Source organism: Oncorhynchus tshawytscha, linkage group LG15 (genome assembly GCF_018296145.1).
Source record: "Oncorhynchus tshawytscha isolate Ot180627B linkage group LG15, Otsh_v2.0, whole genome shotgun sequence".
Taxonomy (NCBI): Eukaryota; Metazoa; Chordata; class Actinopteri; order Salmoniformes; family Salmonidae; genus Oncorhynchus; species Oncorhynchus tshawytscha.
Genome location: NC_056443.1, coordinates 34,082,968 through 34,105,838, shown reverse-complemented (window position 1 = coordinate 34,105,838; position 22,871 = coordinate 34,082,968). Strand labels below are relative to the sequence as shown.

General features: G+C 41.0%; 1 protein-coding gene across 1 annotated transcript in view; it reads left to right on the top strand.

Annotated features, from left to right (window-relative positions):
• Positions 1 to 1,305: 1,305 nt before the first annotated feature.
• rell1 (RELT like 1) overlaps positions 1,306 to 22,871 on the top strand; it is a 45,677-nt gene continuing 24,111 nt past the window's right edge. The window contains exons 1-3 of the mRNA XM_042298476.1: positions 1,306 to 1,564; positions 4,386 to 4,513; positions 13,216 to 13,440. Of these exons, the coding sequence (XP_042154410.1) occupies positions 4,480 to 4,513; positions 13,216 to 13,440 (259 nt within the window). The 5' untranslated portion in view covers positions 1,306 to 1,564; positions 4,386 to 4,479. The remainder of the gene's footprint in view (positions 1,565 to 4,385; positions 4,514 to 13,215; positions 13,441 to 22,871) is intronic.

The following is a 22,871-nucleotide window of genomic DNA, read 5'->3' as shown; positions in this document are numbered from 1 at the left end:
TGTGAAATCCATAGATTAGGGCCTACATTAATTTATTTCAATTGACTGATTCCCTCATATGAACTGTAACTTAGCAAAATCAATGATATTGTCGCATTTCTATTTTTGTTCAGTATACAGCACCATAACTTGCAGGAGTCTGTGCATGTGCAGACTGATCGACAACGCCGGTCTGCTTGTTAGAAAAGGATATGGCTCCACCTAGGGGTAGTTTGATGTATTGATCTTTATTTTTGTATTTCTTTTTTAATAAGGCGCACGCATGGGGATGTCCACTTCACCCAGAGATATGACCATGCTGTAGATACACCTAGCAGACTGAAACGTCACTGCTATCTGGTCTTAATTAAAATGGCAAACAAATTCATTACCAGCAGTTATTTCAAAGTATTTGACCCTGCTGGTCATCTATGAACATCGTGGCCATGTTCTTTTATAATCTCCACCCAGCACAGCCAGAAGAGGACTGGCCACCCCTCATAGCCCGGTTCCTCTCTAGGTTTCTAGGGAGTTTTTCCTAGCCACCGTGCTTCTACACCTGCGTTGCTTGCTGGGTTTCTGTACAGCACTTTGAGAAGAGCTTTAGAAATACATTTGATTACATTTAGCTACCTAAATATTAAAACTCAACAGGAGTAATAGAGAATTTTAAATTGAAAACATGCAGAATACCCCTTTCCGTTTTTTTATACAGAGTTGTGCTTGTTCGAGTAGCACTCCTCACAGACGCTGTGTTTTTTGTTAGTTGGTGAGATGAAACTGCCAAAACTCTGAAAGGTATTATTGTAACACAAGATTAGTTGAATCATAAAATGTTAGTCTGTAATCGTAACAGGGCGTTGGTATGTTCACAGATTAAATGCCACGTTTACGTTCATGGTTCACGCATGGCTTTTCTTACGATTCTATGGATTTTCTTAATTAAGATCCTAACAATTTACGCATGGCTTTTCTTACGGTCCCGACATTCGACCTTTGGGCAGGTATCTGGCTCCATAGCCAAACGCTGAAACTACGGATACAACTTTCTCTGCTCACATATAATTATCATAGTTCATATACACGCCACTAAAAATCCATCCATTTGCATGTTTCTGTTAGCTCGATACATCCTGACAAATTACACCATATTACTGGCCTGTTAATGTGCCTGGACCTTGTAGGCTAAACTGCCGAGGAAAAACCCCATTACTCATCCAAATGGTTACCCAATCAGACAGGCGACGGAGCAGTTATTTCGAAGTGAACCACGCCTTTCAGTCGTTTTTCAAACGAGATAGGCTATTCACTGCAGTTCGACTTGAAAACAAGAACATGCTTCATTACATTGTGTTGTTGTTTGCCTAAGTACGATACATTTATTGTCCCTAAAAAAACTGAAACAATAAGCTTTTTTTCCTTTCAAGTTAAGGTGTTTTAAGGCGTCAGCATGCTTGGAAGTCGAAACAGTTGGGTAAAATATATGAATTTATTTCATGACGAAAGTTTTGGACTCCAGCGAGGGTTTTTAATGGAGGAAGGCGGAAGTTCGGAGCTGAAGTCTACGCCCCTTCGTCGGTGATTGGTAGGGATTCTTTCATTAAATTTTTGTTGTCATTCAATGAGAGGCGATTCGTTTTCATGCACTTTTTTTTTTCCATTGAAAAATACAGCACCAAACATTTTAGTTAGATGTACAATTATGCGAGTAAGATCTCTTCGGCACAAACGTAGAAATGAATGACATATTTTTGTAGTTCTCTTAGTCAGAATTGATCTACTTTAAGGAAGCATATCCTGGTCATGTCGTCTCAAAAGGGGCAAACAGTACTATTGTCGCCATTTTTATCATTTTTCAAGTCCACCACAGTGGATGTGTCCTTTTTTAAATATTTAACTAGGCAAGTGAGTTAAGAACAAATTATTATTTACAATGATGCATACACCGGACGACACTGGGACAATTGAGCACCAACCTATGTGACTCCCAATCACAGCCAGTTGTGATACAGCCTGGATTTGAACCAGGGTGTCTGTAGTGGTTCCAATGCTTTTTCAGCCATTCATTTTTCACATCGTTAAATTTGCAAACACTTAAAGAAGCTCCTGCACCATGGGAGTGAAACCACTGCTACACCTGGCTATCAGCGGGGCCTTGTCTGGCATCGAAGCAGTTCATTCAGCCTCATTTACTCCCCTTAAAAAAAATAGCTGATATGGCTGACTTGCTTAAACAAATGTGGTTTCTACTGACAATTGAGATGTATAAACTATGGTATAAGGGGACAACGAGCAGAAGAGAGGCAGTCCGTAATTTAGATGAAGACATTAATGAGTGAGCTAGGACCGACGTAGTCTAACTATTTGTTCAGCACTTTTGAAATGTACAGCGACAGAATTCAGAACATGGGCTGTTCTTACAGTATTCTCCCTGTACACCAAGTCAGAACTGTAGGATAAATAAAAGGGGAATATAAGCAGACAATGAAAGCTCTTACAATATTCGATGATGGCATTTCTCTAAAACAGGCTATAGGCTACATGTGCACCACCAAGTCAGAACAGTAGGAGGGGGAAAGGGATCAAATGATTATGGTGAGGCACATGGGCTAATAACAGCTTACTACACAACATACACTTAGTATTACTTTCTTAGCTACAGTCTACATATCTCTCTGGCATATTACATCATTTATGCAGCAGCATACAATACATTTTTGAACTCCCCTTGTTGTGCTCACTTGTGGGTAAATTTTGTCATCGAACTTTGTCATCAAAGTCTGGCATTCTCTTGCTTTATGGTACTTTCAAGACAACTGGGAACTCTGAAAAAAACAAGGTTGAATCATGATGGCAGTGATCTTCAGGTCGTAGCTCTAGAAAGAGGCCCGAAATCCCGACTTGGAAATCTGAGTCGGATGACCATTCAAAACCATATTTTCCCAGTTGGAGCTCGTTTTTTTTCCCAGAGTTCCCAGTTGTCTTGAACTCTCTGAAGTCTGAGATTTCCGAGTTTCCAGTTGTTTTGAATGTGGCAGAGGTCATGCTGTCGTGACAGAAAAGAGACCCTTAAACCCAGACTTGGACCACACACCCACTCCACTGAATAGCAGGCTAGTGATTGCTTTGCAACGGTTCCAATTAGCCACTGTTTCCTTCCCAACCACTCATTGTTGAATTTGCGATCTCAAACTTGTTGTGTAATAATTTCTCTTCATATGACAAGAAATGAAAAGGATTTGGCAGTAGATTGTCGACTTGATTCATGATGACTGCTTGTCTAGCTTGCTAGCTAAGATTTTGAAAGTATGACGTTGCCATGATCAGTCCAATCAAATCTACCGTATAGATAACGTGATTACATCTGTGGCCAATGACCTTGAGCCTTCTTGGATGGGCACTTCTAATGTAACTCTATGGCAGAACCCAATGGGCTTGAATTTTCGAGCTCTCCTTGAAGGTTTTGCGGTGAAGTAGTGACCCCTGAATGACAGAAAACTGAGCCAATCACGACGCAACTAGAGAACATTGCCAACCCCTAAACTCCGCTGGCTGCCCCACCACCACCACAGGAAGCAATAAATTAGGCTGAAACACCTGCATTTTGGAGCTGCCTTACTCAAGAAAGCAAAAAAGAGACCATGTTTGTATGCAGCTTAATTAAAGCAATATTTTTTTGTACATTGTTTGCCAAAATAACATGAAAAACAGGCAACAACAAAAACAGGTGGGTCTCAAAACAGGTGGGTCTCAAAACAGGTGGGGCTCAAAACAAGTGGGGCTCAAACAGGTGGGGCTCAAAACAGGTGGGGCTCTGCACTTGCCCAGAATGATGGGTTGCCACCGAAGGGGAATACATTAAGAGGCATAAAAACAATACACACGATTAAGATAATATAAAACCTTTTAACGTTTTCACTGTGGAAAATATATGGTAACCTAACAAGCGAATAAACCAGCCTATTACATTGGTCAATTCTATTTGGATGTAGGCCTACCACTATATTATCCAAAAGAATGCATATAAACTGTATTTAAATTTATTTATTTTTTAACGAAGCTGGAATTGATACCCATTTTATTTCTGATTACAGATCAGTTTTTCGCACAGACGTAGCGCTCGTTAAAGAAAGCATGGTACAGCTTTAAGAAAAGGGTGTTCCTCCCGAACTCGGATACGAATGAGGAAATACAAACTCGATTCAGGGCAAAAAGTCAAAATGAACGCGCCTCCCTCGGTTTCCACTAATTACCACAGCCAAAGTAAAAAATGAAAATATCGTAAAAATGAATGAAAACAACAAATAGCTTTTTGATCTTAATTGAAGGTTATGTTTAAAATCCCATTGTGAGAGAATTGAATAAATAGGCGGGGTTTGTGACTGTAGTGACCACTCCCTCCACAGACCCAGTCCTCCTTGGTCGTAGGTGCTAACGTCCAAACTAGACTGCCACAAGCCGAAAACATCGCCACACAGCCGGGCAGTAGTAGTTTTGAGCATGGCTAATTCAACTGGGATCAGTGTTGTACCACGTAAGTTATCAACTTATTTACCTCGTGTTTTGGACCGATTCTCGCATCCGCCTCCTTAAATGAAATCAATGCAGACTCAGTTGAACTTGTGATTTTGACATCTTAATTTCTCTACAAGTTGCACCATGAGATACAGATCAATGTCATGTGTGTGTACCGTGGCTACTTATAATTAATTCATAGTCGAGGTTTCTGTAAGGTGCGGCTGGGTGGACACCACGAATTTTCAAAATCCTAACATCGCTGAGCCTTTCAAATTAAACGACCGACTCTCCGGTAGTATTTGTGTGTGTGGCGCGCACACTAAACGATGTTACACTACAAGAGTCTTCACTGACGATTCTCGATACCATGTTGTCTGGCGAAAACAATGATTTGATTAGATTTTAACGTAGTTACGAGCTGTGGCTCAAAGCAAGCCTGACAAAGTCAGACATTCACGCATACCATACAGTTCAAAATCTAGCAAACATTTTGAATTGAATAACGTTGTTTGAATTTCAGAGCTGTTTTGACACTTTTTTGTTTTTTTTTGTTGCTTTGGTTAAAAGCAAGTCCAAAACTTCTACTAGAAGGCATCGCTCCAGGATGGAGCGTCAACACATTCTGGCTGAACAGCGTCATCTCACTGGCGACTTCTCCTATTGGCTATTGCAGATCACCGTTCTCAAAACTATTCGTGCCACATTTTACGCTACAAAGAGCATTATAGATTGTTTTTGTGATGATTAAAATCAAACATGTTTGAAAATATCGGGACGTCTAGGACTGCTCAAAGACGAGATCGGTAGCCCTCCGATTGCGTCTTTTACCCGCTCACGTTGAACGAGCGTCGGTATACACTACACAAAATCGTGTAGTGTATACCTGGTTTAGTTGCAACAGAGTAGCCTTACATAAACCTGCTATTGGATAACCTGAGTCCAAGATGCTGTAGGCTAACATAGTAAAGGAACACCCGGGACATACAAATAACTGATATACACTAACATGATCAAATGTTCAACAAGCAGGTGTCCACATACATCTCATTCCAAAATCATGGGAATTAGTATGGAGTTAGTCCCTCTTTTTGCTGCTATAACAGCCTCTACTCTTCTGGGAAGGCTTTCCACTAGATGTTGGAACATTGCTATGGGGACTTGCTTCCATTCAGCCACGAGCGTTAGTGAGGTCGAGCACTGATGTCAGGCGATTAGGTCTGGCTCGCAGTCGGCATTCCAATTCATCCCAAAGGTGCTTGATGGGGTTGAGGTCAGGGCTCTGTGCAGGCCAGTCAAGTTCTTCCACACCGATCTCAGCAAACCATTTCTGTATGGACCTTGCTTTGTGCATGGGGGCATTGTCATGCTGAAACAGGCAAGGGCCTTCCTCAAAACTGTTGCCCAAAAGTTGGAAGCACAGAATCTAGAATGTCATTGTATGCTGTAGTGTTAAGATTTCCATTCACTGGAACTAAGGGGTTGAGCCCGAACCATGAAAAACAGCCCCAGACTGTTATACCTCCTCCACCAAACTTTACAGTTGGCACTATGAATTGGGGGCAGATAGCGTTCTCCTGGCATCTGCCAAATTCAGATTTGTCCGTCAGACTGCCAGATGGTGAAGTGTGATTCATCACTCCAGACAAAGCGTTCCCACTGCTCCAATGGCAGTGAGCTTTACACCACTCAAGCTGACTCTTGGCATTGCGCATGGTGATCTTAGGCTGGTGTACAGCTGCTCGGGCCGTAGAAACCCATTTCCTTCAGCACCCGACAAACATTATTTGTGCTGACGCTACTTCCAGAGGCAGTTTAGAACTCTGTGGTGAGTGTTGCAACTGAGGACAGACCATTTTTATGCGTTTCGGGACACTCGTTGGTCCGGTTCTGTGAGCTTGTGTGGTCTACCACTTAGCGGCTGAGCCGTTGTTGCTCCTAGACATTTCCACTTCTCAATAACCGCACTTACAGTTGACCGAGGCAGCTCTAGCAGGGAAGAAATATGACAAACTGACTTGTTGGAAAAGGTAGCATCCTATGACGGTGCCACATTGAAAGTCACTGAGCTCTTCAGTAAGGCCATTCTACTGCCAGTGTTTGACTATGGAGATTGCATGGCTGTGTGCTTGATTTTTACACATGCAATGTGTACTGTCCACATACTTTTGTGTGTGTATATAGTTTTATTTTACATTTGTGTTAATTAATGGATGTCCATGTTACAAATTGCAGTTTGTACAATATGTTAGGGTAAGGGTTAGCTAACATGTTAAGTAGTTTAAAATGTAGTAGGTAGGTGTTAATGACCTAAAATGGTGAAGATGTCCATGATGAGATTGTGTGTTTTGAATCTTTTGGTTTGTTATAGATCTACCCTAACCAACCAAGTAAACGTTAGTCTTATGGTACGGTAACATATTAATTTAATCTCCCTGGGTTTTCGTCTACAATGTTACGTCTAGTCTGAGACCAGCCTGCCTACAGTGATACAAAGTTTCATCACCAAAGTGGATACGTTTGCCAAGGGCTATGTTTTTTAATTTCCTGTGAGGCACGTTGCATAGGCTGTCCAGCCTAGCCCTGTGTTTCTGTTGTCACCTTGTGCAAAATGTAAAACTGCAGCTATAATAGGCCAATCCTGACCTATTGAACTCTTTTAATCTAAATGTGTATTGTTCTAATTGTAAGGCGGTATGGGCAGTAAAGAGTAGTGTAGGTCTAAACATGTGGCGTCCTGTATGAAGATGAGGCATCCACAGGAAGAATTTAAATTTAATGCCCAAACCGATATAAACGCTCCCATTTACAATGTGATACGACAAGCGTTAATTCCATTTGAGTGGAGGAAGACCAGAGTTATTATTGCCATTGACATGCCAATAACAAGTCCTCAAAAAACACATGACTTTAAGTTCCTGCTTTGGCTCTAAGCTTTCAGACCCTCCTGTACAGTAACATAGGATATGACCTTTGAGGATATGGGGGTTCTGCTTCGTCCTCCTTCGTGACTAACACAGCTTTGTGACCATGCAGCTGTTGCCTGTCGCTCACAAAAGGCCCAAAACTTAATCCTCAGCCTTCATTTGATTAAACACAAACATTCAACACGTGGTTTAAGCACAGGAGTGTAGACCTGCACGTGGTTGTAAGATGTGTGTCCCCGGTCTGTCAGTTCTTCTGCCCGGTGATCTGTGTAGGCCGGAGCTAGGGGGGAATCAAAGACAGTAGCCGAGTCTTGTTCCTAATGGGAAGGACACTCGTAACTCCATTTTGTTTATCAGTGGCTGTTACAGGGAATAGAGTTTTGACATGCATAAAATTCAGGGAATTCTCTGGACAATTAGGCACAAATTTCATCTAAAAGTAGGTACTTTTTCTTACGTTCTTTTGTGAAATCAGACTAGCCTGATTATGCTCCAATGGTATTTATATGATTCCGGTTCAGTGATTTATAGCAGTGTTAATACATTCTTTAACTAGTTATCTTTGTCTAAAGTGTAATACAAGTAGTTGGACATCCTCTTGGGGGAAAAAAAGCCAACCACATCCTCTCATCTGTCCCCAGTGGAACCATTCCGCTTGACACATAGCAGGAAGCTCCCTTTTTTTTGCCTTCTAGATCCCGTTGAACAGTAGACTTACCCAGAGACCTGTGTTGGCATAAACCTCTGGACCTACCAATGAAAATAGTTCCGTACACCTACAACATGTCTGGGAAGTTACTGCTTCAGTGAATGTCAACCACAGGACAATAATAACTGGCATTATGTGGTCCTTTTGACATAAACCTTGTTTAGGAAGGGGATCACTGTGCCATTTTTGAGTTCCCCCGTCTCCTCGCTTTAATTAACCAATCGACTTTTGATATAGTCTGGTATTGTTCAAATTGATGAGGATACTATTGGTTTCCTCAATGGCTGAATTCTCCTAAAACATAGTTTCGTGTGTGTGTGTGTGTGGGTGGGTGGGTGTGGCGCGTAGTGCCACAGCTAAGGAATATGTAGAGACCAGGGCCTATGATATTCAACTTTCAGGGACATCCATAGAGGAAATGGTTACTCTTATCTTATTTACCAACACATACACTCACAGGGCCCACATTGAACCCTTATAATATCCTCATCTCCCACGTCGCATCACTGCAAATTAGTCATTCATTTTTGCCGGTGTCTTTTTATTGCGCCAGATTATTTGACATGGCAAATGTGTCTGTATGGGGAGGCATACCACAGCGGCACGAAATCTGAAGAGACGATATAGGATTTAATTCCTCTGACAGTAGCATTAATCTCTGTAGATGATATGTGTACGATCCACACGGAGCAAGAGAAGGGGAGGGTGAAAATGGAAGCTCTGGGGCCTGCTGTTGTGGAAGTTCGAGAAGGATAACATGTTAGACGGAGTGAGGTAAGGATGTTATCATAAAATAAAAGGAGACGGAGGTGAGGAAGCCTCTTTAGACTATTGAAATGCACCCCTAAACTGTCCATTCATTGTGTGTAGTTTAATCCAATCTGGCGTTTTATGTGTAAAGTGAGGGATGAGGCAGGAGAAATGTAACCATTCTCAAATGAATTTTTTAAATATTTTTTTATTTTACCTTTTATTTAACTAGGCAAGTCAGTTAAGAACAAATTCTTATTTTCAATGACTGCCTAGGAACAGTGGGTTAACTGCCTGTTCAGGGGCAGAACGACAGAATACACTGAGATATGGATGCAAGGACTGACCTTCCATGATATAACAAATTATAGTTGTATCTAGGTTGAGGCTATACAGTGTTTGTCAACAGACATTGGAGTAAAATAGGCTCATATTTTGGGTTCTGATGTGGTACGACACACACATCTATATCTTGACCCCCCCATTGGATCTGTTGGCAGGTAACTGGGATAGATACACTAAGGTTCCGTGACCCGGGTTGAGGCATGTCACGAACCCGGCTCGTAGCCCGTAACAAAGAAGGAGACAGCGCGGAGATGGAGAAATAACTTTATTAAAGAAATATATTTGTTTACTATATCTAGGTAACAGTGTAGTGTGAGTGCCAAAACAAATACAATGCAAAGAAGGCCCCAACCAAAAAAACAACAGTATGCCTGTGTGGAGAGAGTCTCCTCTACGTATTGAGGGGGAGGGGAAAGAGGTTTGTCCCATTTCACGGACGACCCTCGTAGCTCCGCCCACTGACATCCTCGTAGCTCCACCCACTGACATCCTCGTAGCTCCGCCCACTGACATCCTATAAAGGAAAACTAGAACAGAGAGAAAGAACTCATCAGACAGTGTTCGGAGTAGACCACAGTCAGATGCTTCAGGGGGAGAGGGACAATGGGGGAACAAACACAAAGACACACACCCACCGAGAGTGGTATGTTTGTACATCGTACGGTCACATGTAGACACCGTCACATAGAACACACAGTCACTAGACACGCTCTCACTCCCTCGCACAGACGGGATGCACACCGGAGGAAAACACAATGACCCGATTGTCTGCTTCATGTGGCACTGGATGGAATGTCTCACGTGGGAAATGTCAGGAGAAGACGGGGGAAGATACGCACTGTAACCTTTGACCCCCCCTTTCATACCTTTCCCTCCTGTGAGCCAGATTCAGTCAGGAATATCTAAGACAGTCTTGTCTGAAATGATTGACACCCTTGATTTAAGGGAAACCCTCTAACTTTCTCACTCATTATTTACGATTCATTCAGGATTATCTGTAACCATGGTAACATGCACATTAATGTAAAAGTGCATAGAAACAATAATTCTTATTTACAATAAAAGTGACTCCAAAATGACAAATTATTTACCATTAATTTCTATTGGGCACAAAATAATCTGAAACACAACCATCGCACACTAGGATTGTGGGACCAAACCATCACCAGTTATCTCAGCTCTGTGAACATGGAAGAACAACATGGAACCAGGCTAAAGGTTTTTGTGGTGGGGGGGCACCTTGTGGTTTTGGCCTCAGTCAGTCACAGAGGAAGTGGAAAGATTTTCCCCAAACTAAAGAGACCTTGTGGTGTGTGTGTCACTCCATTCCTGATGGCACATGGATGGCCGGCCCCTGTCCAAGCAATGGCCCTTAGAGACCTGCTAAACAAGCATACCAACTGGCTTGATAAACAGGCCTGCCAACCCTCCTGATAAACAGGCCCGCCAACTGTCCTGATAAACAGGCCCGCCAACTGTCCTGATAAACAAGCCTGATAAACAGGCCCGCCAACTGTCCTGATAAACAGGCCCGCCAACTGTCCTGATAAACAGGCCGGCCAACTGTCCTGATAAACAGGCCCGCCAACTGTCCTGATAAACAGGCCCGCCAACTGTCCTGATAAACAGGCTCGCCAACTGTCCTGATAAACACTGCTTTCACCACAGTCCTGTTCTGTCTTGCAGATCTCTCTCTCTTTCTGCTTCTGTCTTTCTGCTTCCATCTTTCTGCTTCCCTTTTTCTCTCCAATAAACTTTCCCAGAGAGCGTATGTTGAGGGAAAACAACAACTGAGCGAGAGCCGAGGAGGGGAGAGCTGGAAAGTTACAGGGATTACAGTCTCCCTGGAGTCAGCAGTCTCCCTGGTGATACTGACATTCTGTCTCTGTCTTTCTCTCTCCTCTCTTGGCCATTTTTAAAGGGCTGTCGGCGGACATGACAGCCCGCAGTGCTGGGGAGAAAAATATGGGACAGCACTTTTTATCCAGCAAGCGAGGAAACATGAAAGCACTGTCGACATTCATTATCACCTGAATGAGCGTTGAGTTCAGTTGTGACGAGCGCTTAAATCCTCCCTCTGCTGACTAGTAGGAATATCTGGTGCCACTCAGCATATGAGTCAAAATGTGACATGTCAGTGGTGACTAGGTCGTAAATTGAATTATGACTAATGGAGTGTCTTGTGGTTACCACACATGCATTATCCATTTTGTTCATCTCTCTCTCTCTTGACAATATGTAATGGTCTTATTTTTCCATCTTCCTTTCCTTCTCTCATCCCCCTTTTCGCGCTCCTTCTCATCTGGTATGGTTTTATATTGTTACTGTCCTTTTGACATAAACCTACTTTAGGAAGGGTATTCTCTGTGCCATTTTGAGTTCCCCCCCCTTCCACACTTTTCAGTAACTGATCAACTTTGATATCTGATATTGTTACTGAACGGCAAAACTGACAAATTGAAGAGGACACGATGGGTTTCCTCTGATTGTTTTCCCCTAAAACACAGTTTGAGGTGTGTGTGGCGTATTCATTAGCTGTGGCACTATGATATTCAACTTTCAGGGACATCCATAGAGAATGGCTACTCTAACTTTATTTACCAATACATACTCTCACACTCACAGGGCCCACATTGAACCATCATAAAATCCTCACATCTTTCTCTCATCCTGCCCTTTTTCTCTCTCTCTCCTCATCACCTCTATCCATATCCCCTTCTCTCTCTCTCTCTCCTCATCACCTCTATCCATATCCCCTTCTCTCTCTCTCTCTCCTCATCACCTCTATCCATATCCCCTTCTCTCTCTCTCTCTCCTCATCACCTCTATCCATATCCCCCTCTCTCTCTCTCTCTCTCCTCATCACCTCTATCCATATCCCCTCTCTCTCTCTCTCTCCTCATCACCTCTATCCATATCCCCTTCTCTCTCTCTCTCTCCTCATCACCTCTATCCATATCCCCTTCTCTCTCTCTCTCTCCTCATCACCTCTATCCATATCCCCTTCGCTCTCTCTCTCCTCATCACCTCTATCCATATCCCCTTCGCTCTCTCTCTCCTCATCACCTCTATCACCTCTATCCATATCCCCTTCGCTCTCTCTCTCCTCATCACCTATCCTATCCCCTTCGCTCTCTCTCTCCTCATCACCTCTATCCCTATCCCCTTCTCTCTCTCTCCTCATCACCTCTATCCCCTTCGCTCTCTCTCTCCTCATCACCTCTATCCCCTTCGCTCTCTCTCTCTCCTCATCACCTCTATCCCCTTCGCTCTCTCTCTCCTCATCACTCTATCCTATCCCCTTCGCTCTCTCTCTCCTCATCACCTCTATCACCTCTATCCATATCCCCTTCGCTCTCTCTCTCCTCATCACCTCTATCCCCTTCGTGCTCTCTCTCTCCTCATCACCTCTATCCCCTTCGCGCTCTCTCTCTCCTCATCACCTCTATCCCCTTCGCGCTCTCTCTCTCCTCATCACCTCTATCCCCTTCGCGCTCTCTCTCTCCTCATCACCTCTATCCCCTTCGCGCTCTCTCTCTCCTCATCACCTCTATCCCCTTCGCGCTCTCTCTCTCCTCATCACCTCTATCCCCTTCGCGCTCTCTCTCTCTCCTCATCACCTCTATCCCCTTCGCGCTCTCTCTCTCTCCTCATCACCTCTATCCCCTTCGCGCTCTCTCTCTCCTCATCACCTCTATCCCCTTCGCGCTCTCTCTCTCCTCATCACCTCTATCCCCTTCGCGCTCTCTCTCTCTCCTCATCACCTCTATCCCCTTCGCGCTCTCTCTCTCTCCTCATCACCTCTATCCCCTTCGCGCTCTCTCTCTCTCCTCATCACCTCTATCCCCTTCGCGCTCTCTCTCTCTCCTCATCACCTCTATCCCCTTCGCGCTCTCTCTCTCTCTCCTCATCACCTCTATCCCCTTCGCGCTCTCTCTCTCTCCTCATCACCTCTATCTACCACCTATCCTCCACCGGTCTGCTTTCTAGCGGGTCAGACAGCGGGGGGAGGCAGCAGCGCAGGAGATGATCATGTGAACCCAGAGTACATAGCCTTCGTCCTGGTGCCGGTCTTCTTCCTCCTGGGTCTCCTGGGGGTTTTGGTGTGTCACGTCCTGAAGAGGAAGGGTTACCGCTGCACCACCGAGGCTGAGGATGAGGAGGAGGCGGCCCGGGTAGCAGAGGCGGAAAAGAAGGATCTGGAGATGTGTACAGGTGAGAGATTGAATATTTTCTCATTTAGGGGTTCATATGCCAACCGGGATTTGAAACTTAATGGTTCACGATCCTCTGTACACTAACGCTTTACTTAAATTCACTTGTGTTAACTGACGGGACATTTTGGACATGTGGTTCTCTATGCTATTGTTCTGGTTGTTGCTGTAGTCAGTCATGACTTGAGTAGAAAGTTATGCATTGAGACAGGGTGCCTTGAAAAAGAAATAATTAAAACATCTTAGGTCTATTGGGAGAAACCTTAGTTAAGACGATTCGGTTGGGTTTAGTATTGGATGTTCCTTGTAAACACTTTTACTATTGCAACATAGAAGCTTATTGTTTTAGTGTTTTTAGATTGCCTGAGTGACCAAAATACGGTACAGTGTGTTTCGTTTGTCTCGAAAGATAATCAAGATGTCGCAATAGTTTCTCAACAATTGTGAACGTTGTCATTCTGTTTAACTGGCAATGTTTCCTGCCATTGGTTTAGTCTTCACTTCTCTGGTCAATACCATTTAGGTGGAGGGGGGGGATTCTATCATTCGTGTCATAGAACTATGAGTCAGAGCATGGAATTGAGGTCAGGGTCATCAAGCCAAATACCCCCTCCAATAGTAATGGACCATTCCTGTGTTATTACTGTATATGGGAAGGAATGGTACTTTGTTTAACCAAGTGAATGTGCAACATTTCCATTTTTTATTTAACAAGGCAAAGTCGGTTAATTAAGAACCAGTTCTTATATTACGATGACGCCCAAACCCTCCCCTAACCTGGACGACGCTGGGTCCAATTGTGTCGCCGCCGTACGGGACTCCCGATCACGGACAGTTGTGACACAGCCCTGGATCGAACCAAGGTCGGTAGTACTGAGATGAAAGTGAGGGAACATGTATGCATCATCACCGCCACCTCAACTTCAAACTTTTTAAGGCTCTGGAATTGTTCCTGAGTTCCAACACAACCACCACGTTGGAGGGGAAATACACCTGAGCTCCTTGAAAGACCATCTAATGTTATGGATCAGGTACACGTGTTTAACAGGTGGAAGACCATCTAATCTAATGTTATGGATCAGGTACACGTGTTTAACAGGTGGAAGACCATCTAATGTTATGGATCAGGTACACGTGTTTAACAGGTGGAAGACCATCTAATGTTATGGATCAGGTACACGTGTTTAACAGGTGGAAGACCATCTAATGTTATGGATCAGGTACACGTGTTTAACAGGTGGAAGACCATCTAATGTTATGGATCAGGTACACGTGTTTAACAGGTGGAAGACCATCTAATGTTATGGATCAGGTACACGTGTTTAACAGGTGGAAGACCATCTAATGTTATGGATCAGGTACACGTGTTTAACAGGTGGAAGACCATCTAATGTTATGGATCAGGTACACGTGTTTAACAGGTGGAAGACCATCTAATGTTATGGATCAGGTACACGTGTTTAACAGGTGGAAGACCATCTAATGTTATGGATCAGGTACACGTGTTTAACAGGTGGAAGACCATCTAATGTTATGGATCAGGTACACGTGTTTAACAGGTGGAAGACCATCTAATGTTATGGATCAGGTACACGTGTTTAACAGGTGGAAGACCATCTAATCTAATGTTATGGATCAGGTACACGTGTTATTGCGGGTGTAGAGAAATGCTTGTGTGTTTCTAGCTCCGACAGGACAGTAATATCTAACACAATCTAAAGGAATGGAATTAAGAATCTATAAATATTTGGACTAGAAATGTCAGAGTGGCATAGACTCAGATACAGTAGAATAGAATACAGTGTATACATATGAGATGAGTAATGCATAGACTGAGATACAGTAGAATAGAATACAGTGTATACATATGAGATGAGTAATGCATAGACTAAGATACAGTAGAATAGAATACAGTGTATACATATGAGATGAGTAATGCATAGACTAAGATACAGTAGAATAGAATACAGTGTATACATATGAGATGAGTAATGCATAGACTAAGATACAGTAGAATAGAATACAGTATTATACATATGAGATGAGTAATGCATAGACTAAGATACAGTAGAATAGAATACAGTATTATACATATGAGATGAGTAATGCATAGACTAAGATACAGTAGAATAGAATACAGTGTATACATATGAGATGAGTAATGCATAGACTAAGATACAGTAGAATAGAATACAGTGTATACATATGAGATGAGTAATGCATAGACTAAGATACAGTAGAATAGAATACAGTATTATACATATGAGATGAGTAATGCATAGACTAAGATACAGTAGAATAGAATACAGTATATACATATGAGATGAGTAATGCATAGACTAAGATACAGTAGAATAGAATACAGTATTATACATATGAGATGAGTAATGCATAGACTAAGATACAGTAGAATAGAATACAGTATTATACATATGAGATGAGTAATGCATAGACTAAGATACAGTAGAATAGAATACAGTATATACATATGAGATGAGTAATGCATAGACTAAGATACAGTAGAATAGAATACAGTATATACATATGAGATGAGTAATGCATAGACTAAGATACAGTAGAATAGAATACAGTATTATACATATGAGATGAGTAATGCATAGACTAAGATACAGTAGAATAGAATACAGTATTATACATATGAGATGAGTAATGCATAGACTCAGATACAGTAGAATAGAATACAGTATATACATATGAGATGAGTAATGCATAGACTCAGATACAGTAGAATAGAATACAGTGTATACATATGAGATGAGTAATGCATAGACTCAGATACAGTAGAATAGAATACAGTATTATACATATGAGATGAGTAATGCATAGACTAAGATACAGTAGAATAGAATACAGTATATACATATGAGATGAGTAATGCATAGACTAAGATACAGTAGAATAGAATACAGTATTATACATATGAGATGAGTAATGCATAGACTCAGATACAGTAGAATAGAATACAGTATTATACATATGAGATGAGTAATGCATAGACTCAGATACAGTAGAATAGAATACAGTATTATACATATGAGATGAGTAATGCATAGACTAAGATACAGTAGAATAGAATACAGATACAGTAGTAAATAGAATACAGTATATACATATGAGATGAGTAATGCATAGACTCAGATACAGTAGAATAGAATACAGTATTATACATATGAGATGAGTAATGCATAGACTAAGATACAGTAGAATAGAATACAGTATATACATATGAGATGAGTAATGCATAGACTGAGATACAGTAGAATAGAATACAGTATTATACATATGAGATGAGTAATGCATAGACTGAGATACAGTAGAATAGAATACAGTATTATACATATGAGATGAGTAATGCATAGACTAAGATACAGTAGAATAGAATACAGTATTATACATATGAGATGAGTAATGCATAGACTAAGATACAGTAGAATAGAATACAGTATTATACATATGAGATGAGTAATGCATAGACTGAATAGATACAGTAGAATAGAATACAGTATTATACATATGAGATGAGTAATGCATAGACTGAGATACAGTAGAATAGAATACAGTATTATACATATGAGATGAGTAATGCATAGACTGAGATACAGTAGAATAGAATACAGTATTATACATATGAGATGAGTAATGCATAGACTAGAAGATACAGTAGAATAGAATACAGTATTATACATATGAGATGAGTAATGCATAGACTAAGATACAGTAGAATAGAATACAGTATTATACATATGAGATGAGTAATGCATAGACTAAGATACAGTAGAATAGAATACAGTATTATACATATGAGATGAGTAATGCATAGACTAAGATACAGTAGAATAGAATACAGTATTATACATATGAGATGAGTAATGCATAGACTAAGATACAGTAGAATAGAATACAGTATTATACATATGAGATGAGTAATGCATAGACTAAGATACAGTAGAATAGAATACAGTATTATACATATGAGATGAGTAATGCATAGACTAAGATACAGTAGAATAGAATACAGTATTATACATATGAGATGAGTAATGCATAGACTAAGATACAGTAGAATAGAATACAGTATTATACATATGAGATGAGTAATGCATAGACTAAGATACAGTAGAATAGAATACAGTATTATACATATGAGATGAGTAATGCATAGACTAAGATACAGTAGAATAGAATACAGTATATATATGAGATGAGTAATGCATAGACTAAGATACAGTAGAATAGAATACAGTATTATACATATGAGATGAGTAATGCATAGACTAAGATACAGTAGAATAGAATACAGTATTATACATATGAGATGAGTAATGCATAGACTAAGATACAGTAGAATAGAATACAGTATTATACATATGAGATGAGTAATGCATAGACTAAGATACAGTAGAATAGAATACAGTATTATACATATGAGATGAGTAATGCATAGACTAAGATACAGTAGAATAGAATACAGTATTATACATATGAGATGAGTAATGCATAGACTAAGATACAGTAGAATAGAATACAGTATTATACATATGAGATGAGTAATGCATAGACTAAGATACAGTAGAATAGAATACAGTATTATACATATGAGATGAGTAATGCATAGACTAAGATACAGTAGAATAGAATACAGTATTATACATATGAGATGAGTAATGCATAGACTAAGATACAGTAGAATAGAATACAGTATTATACATATGAGATGAGTAATGCATAGACTAAGATACAGTAGAATAGAATACAGTATTATACATATGAGATGAGTAATGCATAGACTCAGATACAGTAGAATAGAATACAGTATTATACATATGAGATGAGTAATGCATAGACTCAGATACAGTAGAATAGAATACAGTGTATACATATGAGATGAGTAATGCATAGACTCAGATACATATGAGATGAGTAATGCATAGACTAAGATACAGTAGAATAGAATACAGTGTATACATATGAGATGAGTAATGCATAGACTCAGATACAGTAGAATAGAATACAGTGTATACATATGAGATGAGTAATGCATAGACTCAGATACAGTAGAATAGAATACAGTATTATACATATGAGATGAGTAATGCATAGACTAAGATACAGTAGAATAGAATACAGTATATACATATGAGATGAGTAATGCATAGACTAAGATACAGTAGAATAGAATACAGTATTATACATATGAGATGAGTAATGCATAGACTAAGATACAGTAGAATAGAATACAGTATATACATATGAGATGAGTAATGCATAGACTAAGATACAGTAGAATAGAATACAGTATATACATATGAGATGAGTAATGCATAGACTAAGATACAGTAGAATAGAATACAGTATATACATATGAGATGAGTAATGCATAGACTAAGATACAGTAGAATAGAATACAGTGTATACATATGAGATGAGTAATACAAGATATGTAAACATTATTAAAGTGACTAGTGTTCCATTTATTAAAGTGGCCAGTGATTTCAAGTCTATGTATATAGGCAGCAGACTCTATGTGCAAGTGATGGCTATTGAACAGTCTGATGGTCTTGAGATAGAAGCTGTTTTTCAGTCTCTCGGTCCCAGCTTTGATGCACCTGTACTGACCTCGCCTTCTGGATGGCAGCGGGAGAACAGACAGTGGCTCGGGTGGTTGTTGTCCTTGATGACCTTTTTAGCCTTCCTGTGACATCAGGTGTAGCAGCCTCTGCTAGTATGAAAGAATGCGTGTTTTCACGTTCTCTTTCGTTCTCTGTCTCTTTCTCTCGCTCACACTCACCTGTTCTTTCTCTCTCTACCACTTATTAAAGCCATTGACATAGAGCTGCATGCCTGGTCTTTCCTAAAGGAAGGTTGAGACTGCAGTCTTTGTAAAGGGTGAAGGGAATTTTCTTTCCTCTCTCACCTTTTCACCTACAGAATAGGAAGGTTCTTTCTAACAGGACTATGGCATTCCCATTAGAGGTTGGGCCTTTTAGTGTGCCGTCTGCAGGGCATAACATTAACACCCGCTGTTTGCGGGTAGATTTGGGTATTGGCGGGTAAGAATGTCCATTAGACCAGCCACGTTGGCGGGTGGTCAATTTGCATGGCATTACATTCGCGAATGAAAAAAAAAGTCAAGTATGAGAACATGTGCGAGTTTGGGTTAGAATCATGCAGCTGTTATTAAAGTATTTCTGCTGTTTTGTTGCATAGCTGCTAATTGCACAAAGAAAGACAAAGTATACAACCCACCCTACGCAGCAACACTGCTTGGCAGGGGTGTCTGTGCGCACTGAGTGACGCACGATATACATTCGTTTTCGGAGGCGCTGCGCACAGGCATACACGTTGATCAAGTTTACTCGAACGTCTACAAAGTGAGACTTTCGCCAAGTGTTTCTTGTCAATTTATATTGCTTTGTTCACAAGCTCAGGTTTTTCAACGTTAGAATCTGCTGCTTCCACTGATAGTGAAGAGACGCCCTAGTCGGATCCTAAATCTCTCACACACACACACACACACACACACACACACGTGACAGAACTCGAGTGGCCCTGTAACCGCGGTAACCTCCCGCCCTTAAAGGGGCAGCTGAACATTTAGTCTCGTCTCTTATGGTTAAAATACTCCGAGTTACAAAACTATTTTTATGAAATTGAGCAATATAACAATATTACTTCTTACTAATATTTCTTGCTTTAGAAACATTACCAAGCATGCTCATCTTTTGTTGTTGATGCAATTATGGTGAAACAATATTTTGGTTGGTAAAACATCGGAGTGACTGGTAGATATAAAAAATAAAAAATTTTAAAAAATCTACCTGCTACAGTGGCTGGTGGAACAAAATGTACATTTTAGCCACGGACTGTCTGAAACCTCCAGTCTCTCCAGGCCCAACCCCTCTTCTTTCCACATTGTTTAGAGACAAAAGAGTTGGAAAGAATCTTGTTTATTTTACACTCCACTTCCCGGTTCAATTCTGAGTCAACCAGGGTTAGAGAAGGAAAGAGGGGGGTTTACTGTAGATGGAAAGGGGGGGTTTTACTGTAGATGGAAAGGTTTTTTTTTACTGTAGGGGTTTTTACTGTAGATGGGTTGGGGGTTTACTGTAGATGGAAAGGGGGTTTACTGTAGATGGGTTGGGGGGTTTTACTGTAGATGGGTTGGGGGGGTTTTTTTTTTTTTTTACTGTAGATGGGTTGAAGATGGGGGGGTTTACTGTAGATGGGTTGGGGGGTTTACTGTAGATGGGTTGGGGGGTTTACTGTAGATGGGTTGGGGGGGGGTTTACTGTAGATGGGTTGGGGGGGGTTTACTGTAGATGGGTTGGGGGGTTTACTGTAGATGGGTTGTTGTTTTTTTTACTGTAGATGGGTTGGGGGGTTTACTGTAGATGGGTTGGGGGGGGTTGGGTTGTTTTTACTGTAGATGGGTTTTTTTTTTTTTTTTTTTACTGTAGATGGGTTGGGGGGCAAAGGCCATTTTTGAAGAATGTTTCACAACGTGATATATTGATATACGTTAATCATTTAATCTAAGGGCCAGGTTTTGTTCAGTTGCGCACACCGTGGCAAAACCTTTTGCAATGGGAAAACAAAATCTGTCTTCTTCCAGTTGGACAAGTTCAGCAACTACCTCTCTGTTTCAAGACCCTTTCTTGGTTTCAACAGAACCCGACCACAGCTACAGTGGGGCAAAAAAAGTATTTAGTCAGCCACCAATTGTGCAAGTTCTCCCATTTAAAAAGAGATGAGGCCTGTAATTTTCATCATAGGTACACTTCAACTATGACAGACAAAATTAGAGAATTTCAGAAAATCACATTGTAGGATTTTTAATGAATTTATTTGCAAATTATGGTGGAAAATAAGTATTCGGTCACCTACAAACAAGCAAGATTTCTGGCTCTCACAGACCTGTAACTTCTTCTTTAAGAGGCTCTGTCCTCCAATTAATGGCACCTGTTTGAACTTGTTATCAGTATAAAAGACACCTGTCCACAACCTCAAACAGTCACACTCCAAACTCCACTATGGCCAAGACCAAAGAGCTGTCAAAGGACACCAGAAACAAAATTGTAGACCTGCACCAGGCTGGGAAGACTGAATCTGCAATAGGTAAGCAGCTTGGTTTGAAGAAATCAACTGGGAGCAATTATTAGGAAATGGAAAACATACAAGACCACTGATAATCTCCTTCGATCTGGGGCTCCACGCAAGATCTCACCCCGTGGGGTCAAAATGATCACAAGAACGGTGAGCAAAAATCCCAGAACCACACGGGGGGACCTAGTGAATCACCTGCAGAGAGCTGGGACCAAGGTAACACCATACCTACTGTAAAGCATGGGGCTGGAAACATCATGCTTTGGGGCTGTTTTTCTGCAAAGGGACCAGGACGACTGATCCATGTAAAGAATGAATGGGGCCATGTATCGTGAGATTTTGAGTGAAAACCTCCTTCCATCAGCAAGGGCGTTGAAGATGAAACGTGGCTGGGTCTTTCAGCATAACAATGATCCCAAACACACCGCCTGGGCAATGAAGGAGTGGCTTTGTAAGAAGCATTTCAAGGTCCTGGAGTGGCCCAGCCAGTCTCCAGATCTCAACCCCATAGAAAATCTTTGGAGGGATTTGAAATTCCGTGTTGCCCAGCAACAGCCCCAAAACATCACTGCTCTAGAGGAGATCTGCATGGACGAATGGGCCAAAATACCAGCAACAGTGTGTGAAAACATTTTTATTTTAATTTTACTAGGCAAGTCAGTTAAGAACAAATTCTTATTTTCAATGACGGCCTAGGAACAGTGGGTTAACTTGCCTGTTCAGGAGCAGAACTACAGATTTGTACCTTGTCAGCTCGGGGGTTTGAACTTGCAACCTTCTGGTTACTAGTCCAACGCTCTAACCACTAGGCTACCCTGACTTCTGTCATTGCCAAGAAAGAGTATATAACAAAGTATTGAGAAACTTTTGTTATTGACCAAATACTTATTTTCCACCATAATTTGCAAATAAATTCATTAAAAATCCTACAATGATTTTCAGGATTTTTTTTTTTTTCTTCTCATTTTGTCTGTCATAGTTGAAGTGTACCTATGATGAAAATTACAGGCCTCATCTTTTCAAGTGGGAGAACACTCCTCAATTGGTTGCTGACTAAATACTTATTTGCCCCACTGTATGTGTACTGTTTAATGATGTAGCAGCTGTCCATATACTATACACCATGAGTGTCTCATCTTGAACACAGGAAGTATAGCTCATTCCCCCTTAACTTCAGACACTCTCTCTAGCGGTCGGAGGATTAAATTACCTCACTACATTTTAAATGGAAAATAACAGTACGTTTTGAGACTGAAGACACCGATTTTCATTGTAGTTTATGTAAGTTTGGTTTTGAGAGTAAAAAAA